This window comes from Acanthaster planci, linkage group LG03, assembly GCF_054643075.1.
Source record: "Acanthaster planci isolate LZ-2023a linkage group LG03, COTS_SCS, whole genome shotgun sequence".
Classification (NCBI taxonomy): Eukaryota; Metazoa; Echinodermata; class Asteroidea; order Valvatida; family Acanthasteridae; genus Acanthaster; species Acanthaster planci.
The window spans coordinates 16,587,391-16,595,701 of record NC_141779.1 but is presented as its reverse complement, the minus strand read 5'-3'; the positions used below and the strand labels follow the sequence as shown (position 1 = coordinate 16,595,701).

At 41.2% G+C, this 8,311-nt stretch overlaps 1 protein-coding gene across 1 annotated transcript; it reads left to right on the top strand.

The window, feature by feature from the left end:
• The first annotated feature begins 201 nt into the window (after positions 1-201).
• On the top strand, positions 202-8,251 carry LOC110973051 (V-type proton ATPase subunit E-like). Its single transcript, XM_022223490.2, has 7 exons — positions 202-400; positions 1,923-1,988; positions 4,037-4,146; positions 4,808-5,033; positions 5,941-6,035; positions 6,630-6,717; positions 6,934-8,251. Exons 1-7 carry the CDS (start codon positions 368-370, stop codon positions 6,994-6,996), a joined length of 681 nt encoding a protein of 226 aa, XP_022079182.1. The 5' UTR covers positions 202-367; the 3' UTR covers positions 6,997-8,251.
• Positions 8,252-8,311: the final 60 nt, after the last annotated feature.

The following is an 8,311-nucleotide window of genomic DNA, read 5'->3' as shown; positions in this document are numbered from 1 at the left end:
TGAATGATAAGGATGCCCGCAGATACTAGATGTGCAGTTATGAGTCATGCGTTTCATCACATGATCGTTGTACGTCAACCTCGCATCAACGTGTGTCGGTTATGGAATTGACTGTGGTGGTAATAGCTTACACTGGCTTACGCTGGGGATGAGTGCTACACTATTGTCTTACTCCTAGACTTCTGCATTGTTATATCGCAATAAATGTCGGATACGCTTCTCAACCTGACTAAACTACAGTCGTCTTGTCCGTTTGACTGAAAAAGCATATCTTTGTCAAGTCCTTGTAGTTTTGTAGGCCTATCTCTCTCTTCTTGCCTCAAATTTAGGGCCGTGTTTCCCCCCAATATTTGTCGGTTGCTTCAACATGTCACAAAACGATGCTGAAGTTCAAAAACAGGTAAGATCAAAAGATAAAGAGTTCCATTTACTTTTACGGAAGCCGCTTGACCATCCATGCGCATGTTGGCCGTGTTGACCATGTTGACATGACCTAGCCCCACTAGTGTGGCACGGACTCTCACTCCCGTTCCATCCGTAGCCACACATCCATATACGCAATTTCATGTCGGCGTACTGAAAATTTTCGGCGCACCCACCTATCATCGTGGGTGCAATTTCTTTTGCACACCGATATGATCCTTGACATGCTTGACCTTTCCGCTTTCTAAAAACCATTTATTGAATGATTTCACTCACGTTATTACTTTCCAGTCTTTTTGCCTTTATCCATTCAATGTAACGGGATTGCTCTCAAATAAGGTCGTTGAACATTACGTCACTTGACCCCTCATCGTCTTGACGGCTGTTCCATGTCAAGACATATCTAATACACGGACCGAGCGATAAGACACTACATGTGCCAATGGGCTCTTCCAAAACTTGGGCAGCAGTTTTGAGGACCATATTCGCCCATAGAGTTACTGCGCCAGCAAAATCTAAGCACGCGTATTTGAGTGGGAGGAGGCGGCAACAAGTTTAAATGTCATTTATGTGTCGAGTGAAAACAGTTGAATTTTGACAGATGGTGATTCTTTTTGAATTTTTGAGAACTATTATCACTTTACCATATGTAATGTCGTGGAGCATCAGTATTGTATGACTGATCAAGTCCAAAATTCGAAGAAGAGGAATACTAGGGCCTAACACTCCACTCAGTAAAGCTAGGGTACACAACAACCACAGAAACCCTGTTCATGCCCTGCTTAACGTCATGTAGAGCCTACAGCAAAAAAGGCTTTTTTCTGTGGGGTTCATGGGAGCGGGAAAGACGTCGACCCCACAGTTCTGGGGGTAAGTCTGAGTAACGTGGACTCTACAAATCCCCTCTTTTTAATATTTGGACATTGTTGGGGATGGTAGAGTCCATGTACCTTCCAACTTTTGCTTCCATTAACTCATTTCACTCAAAAAGTGTCATACTCCAAATCAAAGTCCTTCGAATTCACCTCCAAAACCGTCCTCAAACTGTCTAATGTGCCCAGCTAGGGGTTAAGTGAAAATCAGAGATTTCAATAATGATTGTAAGGTTTACTTGCATATATGCAAGTAAACCTTACAATCATTATTATTCCTATATATAGGAAGAGAAGAGAAATTTCCGCGTCAAATCAGAAATGCTCTTGACATTAAGCTCTAAGTCACCATCTTCTTCATATAGCGATTTAAACAGTACGTTAATTGTCCTGGAGATGACATCACGGTGCACCGGCCCAGTGGGCGATTCACAAAAAGCATGCTGTGTCGGCACACGTGTGCTGATGAGTGATTCCCGAATGTCACAACGTTAATAGGTACATGTACATGTAGCTGTGTACCACATCGAAACTGTACACAGGACATTGCGGCGAGGAATCAGTTTTTAATCCTTTGATATGTGCAAGTCTGTAATCATTTTCCATTTATTTTGTGCTTGGATTCAGATTCATCACATGATGGCCTTCATTGACCAGGAGGCCAGAGAGAAAGCTGAAGAAATTGAGGCCAAGGTGGGTGAAAATCGTCTGGTATTTTTCACATCCTGTCACGAAAGTGTCATATGTACAACAACTAAGTTCCCACTCTGTACAGTGTCATTGGCCGCCTTTCACTGATGATATCAGTTTTGCTTAAACTTTTAACTAGGGCCATGACTTTGCACATGCTGTATCCCTGATATGTACAGGCAGTAGTACAAACAGAAGTTTTAGCCTCTACCTTTTGGCATCTTGATGGAGAATACCCACAAGAATTTTTACATTACTAATCTCTGATGATTGTGGGAATTAAAGAAAATGTGGCATTACATACGGGACACAAGGGGACCTTTTCATGGATTTACCAACTTATGAATTGTAAGAGTTTCCATTTTCAAGTTGTTTGGGTTGGATATTCAATAGTAATTTGTGTAATGGTTGGTGTGGTTTGAAATGGCATATTACTGTAGGTAGATGAAGATCTAGTATTGGATGGCACTGTAGTGAAATGGGGCTGCAGTGTCACAGCCAGCAGGGCTGACCCCAAAGTTGATTGGGATGAATGTACGAGTTGACCAGGCAATGATTCAGTCAATCGGAGAAAATCTTGATTTGTTGCATCACAGACAAGTTTATTCAGCAATCAAGGCGAAATCAAGGTGGAATGATAGAAACCACAGCCATGAAGCAGAATTATGATGAGTAGGTTGAGGTAACTCCAAGGAGAAACACCTCACAAAGATCCCAACGAACAATCCAAACCCAAAATATCCCCAGGTGCAGGGACCGGATGACTCCTACTGCATGTATATGTACATTCTGCCTGTGATAAAGAAAAATAAGGAAACCCCATAATTATTGGAAAAGGTGTGTGCACACAGCAAAGATGACCATCGTACCCTGTACAGATATCGTGCGCACATATGCTGTCCATATGTACATGTGCAATACAGCAAGGTATGTGCACACAGCGGTGTCTGTGACAACGCCACACCATCAGATTTCCCAAAGTTTCAGTAAAAGTAGACATGTACAACTCTCCCGAAGAGTTACACACAAAATAAAATGGAAATCACTCACCACAGGATCTGGAGACAAGCCCCAATAAGGACACCGCACATTTCAGACAGTTGTGTGCCGACAAACTGGCCACAAACACAGCGAAATCGACGTCAAGAGGTGCTGGGAAAATGGCGAAGTACCAAGCGAGCGAAACATTGTGCGCCCTGCCGTGTGTACACTAAACTAATTTACATGTGAATACAGGGTCAGACTTCATGCAAATGAGGTCAAGTTAAATATAAATCTGTATCCAGGAGACAAAGCCAACCAAAAGAAAATCCGTATCCCCACGGAACTGTTACGATTATCATGTCAGATCACAAGAGTTGTAACCCACAGATTGAATCTTCAAAACTCCATCTTTGACTTAGGGACGGCGACCATTTAGACCCGGTTTGAAAAGGCCCCCCCCCCGTAGCCCACCCGGTATAATGCCTGCCCGGTATTCAGGCTACTGCAGGCCGGTATAAGGCCTGTCTGCACATTGGCATTTCAAAGTCCCTGATGAAAGGCTTCCCCACCATGCTTTGACAGATGAATAGGGGTCTAAGCGGATTAGTGTAAACATTGTATAGAGCTGAAAGATAAAAAAACCACAAGCATGTTCCTTCTGGGATAGATTACATGTAACAATACTTGCAAACAATAGACCCCAGGATGGAGAAGGTCCAGATCAACAACCAGTCCAGCATCCCAGGCCGATAGCCAGGCTGATAGCCAGGCTGATAGCCAGGCTGATAGCCAGGCTGATAGCCAGGCTGATAGCCAGGCTGATAGCCAGGCTGATAGCCAGGCTGATAGCCAGGCCGATAGCCAGGCCGGTATGAAAGGGGTTTTTGCAACTGGGCGAGCTTACCGGGGGACCCTTTTCAAACCGGGTCTAAATGGTCGCCGGCCCTTAGGTGGAAGTTCAAGGAAGAAAATCATTTTGTTAGTTTAATGTTGTTGCCAAAAAGGACCCCAAAACCATTAAATTGTTTGATTTTTAAACAATTGAACGTTTGATTTTTGTTCTTCAGGCAGAGGAAGAATTTCAGATAGAGAAAGGAAGACTTGTCCAGCAACAACGTCTAAAAATCATGGACTACTATGAACGCAAGGAGAAAAACTTGGAGTTACAGAAAAAGATGTCAGTTGAAATATTAATTGGCAGAAGATAATTCATGTACATGAACCAGATAGTTACTTCATCATTAGGCAAGATTTTGCTATAGCCATTTTCATGTGGGAATTCCCAAGAGGCATGCGCGACTGTCATCTTTTATTTGTATACTTTAGTCAGTGTAATTGTAGTATTTGCATGGAAGCTTCTCCAGTCCTCAAATGGGCAGCACTAGGAATTTAAGCACTTCCACAGCTATTGTTCACTTTGCAAGAATGACATTTTAATATTCGGATCAGTGTCCATTTCCACCTTTTCATGAAACTCCTTTGTAACCCATGTGCGTAGTTTTTTAAATGTTGACCCATTTTGATATTTGACTCATTGATTCATTTATGGTGTACTGATGAGATAATAGACCTCCATACTGATGACACCACACACTGTTTACACGTGTGCTTCCCTGTGGCACTCAGTGAACTGTGGGCCCCACTGGCTCCATAGGAAGGTGCATATATAAATAAAAGTGTAATGTCATCCGTACATAGGCCTAATGTGTAGGTAAGATGTGTCTTTTTTTGCTAAAGTGACATAGATTTACCTTAAGGATATAAAAAGTGCCAGCACTTCAGTTTATACATTCCTACATGTGCACATTATCCTCTTGTTGGTGCATTTCCTTTGACAGCCAGCAGTCTAACATGCTGAACCAGGCCCGGCTCAAAGTCCTCAAGTGTCGTGAAGATCACATCTTGGCACTCCTAGAGGAAGCCCGTCAGCGCCTGGGGGAAGTGGTCAAGGACCGCGACAGGTACGGCAAGATCCTGAAGGGTCTGCTTGGACAGGGACTCTACCAGCTGATGGAGAAGAAGATGACAGTGCGCTGTAAAGAAGGCGACCTGCAGCTTGTCAAGGTATTGAAAGAATCCTTGGTTTAATGTTAAGAACTGTTCAAGCCCTGGGCCGATTTGCAGAGTTAATTCAGGCATTCTGGATGAATTAACTCTCATTCTTAACAATCAGTTTCAGTTCATTTTTTAGGAAGCATGTTAAACATAATCTCACTGTCTATGCTAATTAATCAATATTTCGTATTCCAACAGAACAGTTCACGCATGGAAAAATCTTAATAGATCATAGTTTAAAGACATTTGTAGACCGTCATAACTAAAATGCGAGGGTTGCTACATGAATGACATTGGCCCCATAATCCTTTGCTGTAGTGTGTTTGGAAATCACACCTTTGGGCCGTAGGTGAGTAGGGTTGCATTGATGTAGGTACGTAGATAGTGTTGAAATTACATAGAATGCCAAGAAAGGTCAGAATTATATAAGAAAACCTTTGGAAACTACACTTCGCATTAATAGGGAGACATTCCTTGAATGGTCATACTGGGGGGAAGCACACATTTAGCTCAGCTTCTTCGTTGCGTGTCTCCCTGCAAGTGAATGGCTCAGACTTATAAATGTAGACAGTAATGATGACCCTAACGTTACCAGTGCACATAACGGTTGTTAGTTGGCAGGTAGGTTTTAAACCGTTACCCCTTTAGGGTGTGTGAAAAATTGTATTGAAACTGATGAATCCGGGACTGTTAGGGTTAAGAACTTTGTGGATACGAGACTGTAGAGCCCACTTGGTATTTCTTTAAAGGGGCATTATTGGATGAGTGCTTGTGTAGAATTGAGGTGTATGTTGGTGGATTAGATAAGTGTCCTGTTTTATATGCAATAAAGCTTTTGAGGAATGTGGAATAATGTTAAACCATTGTTCAAATTCCCTGATGTGGTATTTTTCACGATTCTTGCTCTCATCTTCAGGAGCAGATGAAGGCCGCTCTGGCCGACTACAAGAAGGAAACGAATAAGGACTGTGAAGTCATCTTTGACACAACAAATTTCCTGGGTGCTGACGTGTAAGCTGATATTTTCCTTTGTTTCAGTTTTGTGATATAACTGGACACATTATCAGACCAATCGCTAACTGTGTAACCTCCATCAGGTTTATTCTAGGCATTGTGCTAAATGCAGCAAAATCCCACTGATCTGAAAGGAGAACCTTTCAGAAATGCAACAAAATGCAACTGTGGATTTTGTTGTGCTGTGCAGTTTCTACTGTGCGACTGTACAGTGTAATCTACCACATTTGCCGACTGCTAAATCTCTCACCAATGTGAAGTTTGTGTAATTGAGCAGAGTAACGGTTGCATTTATTTCTATTCTCAGAGATCTAAAGTTTAGCAATAGCATGGAGATCCCATTCGGTTTATAAAAGACTTGAATGTAGCGCAGGATCCATTTATGAAGCTACCAGTACTAAGCTGAAAACGAACTTAGTAAATTTGCTTACCCTCTTAACTAGATGATTTGATACTGTTTAATATTGGCTATTTCACGGTGAATATCCTGTGATGTCAGAGAATATACATGTACCTAATACATGTTGAAATGTTGTGACCGGTTACTGTTAAGCAACAGAGGCATCAAACTTATTTCATTTTGTTTTTCAGCACTGGTGGTATTGAGATGTTTACAGACAACAGCAAAATCAAAGTCACCAATACTTTAGAGAGTCGGTTAGACCTTATGAGCCGTCAGGTAAGACGTGACATTTTCACTCCATCCTTGTCAATTGTGTGTACATGTGTGTGTGGGGGAATTCGCTGAATTTTGTTGTTGCCTTTTTCAGCGATGTCATTTGAGCTCTTTCCTACACACAAGAAGCTAGTTTAAAAGACCCTTGTTGTTGCATCTATACATGCATATTAGTTGTGATAAAATAGAATGTATCTGTAACTATTTTCCAATGTTTAGATGCTACCCGAGATGAGGAAGACATTGTTTGGAGCCAACCAAAACCGGAAATTTGAGGACTAAATGGAAGTGGGGTATCATCCCACACAAATCTTCTGTCACATTGTTTGTAGTTACCCTAACCTAGAAATACATCTCCTTTGTAAAAAGAGTAATATATTTTATCTTCGGTGTTGGTATCTAGAAATTCGTGCTCTGTGTACCAAATCTATTTCTTCTCTCGTAGTGGATGAGCTAAAATATATTAGTTTTATTGTCACTTATTGGGGCAGAATTTTAAAGCTACACTGACAGCAATTAAATCTAGAATTGGAAATAAATGGAGGAAATCAAAGAATTAGGTTTTTTTTGGGGGGGGGAGCAGGAGGGGGCATTTCGTAAAAATTCACATTTTCCTTGTTTATGAATTTCTGACCAAGTGTGGCCAAGATACCAGTATTAATTTTAAGTTTTTAAGACATTTAAACGTACGATAAATTCAGGACATAGGGAAGACAAGACCTCATGATGCAAACAGTTTTATTTGTTCAGTTTGCTGCAGTACTAACTTTAATGTTAAAGGAATGTCCAAAAGGTTGAAGTGCTGGTGATTGGTTTGTAGAGCACTCTAAATGGAACCCTGAAGAAAAATTCTTCTGGAGTGTTTGTTGCCAGGCTTTTCCCAGTGGAGCCATTTTTTTTTTTTCCAGTGGAAAGTTTGTTATAGGTAGAACACGCATTTAAGTTGTGAGTGCTTCCTAAAAGTGAATAGTAGAGTCCAGAGTTGAGGTTTAGAATCCGTGGTGAATGATTTCTTAAGTTCGTCAAACCAGCATGCAGAATTGTACCACCCCAAGTTTTGCAATCTCTCAAATGTTGATTTTGTCCATGAGTTGTGTGAGTTAATGCCACATTCCAAGCACAGAGTGGCAATTGGTTGGAATTATGAGGTCTGTGTTGAGATGTATAATCTTTTTTGGTAAGGCAATATTGATAACATGACCATATATGTACATTTAATTAAATTTATGTAACGTGCATTCTCACTGGCATTTGGCTCATGCTATGGTATATGAAACCACAGCTTTCTGTATGATCGCAAGTAGTCTGGTCCCTACCAAAGCAGAACTGTTGTACAGCCATACTTTGCTACGGTAGAAATACATTTAACACATCCATGGGAAATGCTTGAAGTGGCTTCCATGAGCACAGGTTATTTTCAATTCAGACATGGCCTACTCTTGAAAGTGAGAATGATGGAAGAGGGCCCTCTTGTGGTCTGAGCATGACAACTTGCTTTTAACGGTGAGAATTAAACACGTGTGTATCAGATAACTGAGATGGATTTTGTTCTAATCCCTGCATAATGAATTATCCATTTTTAAAAATTTATTTACAA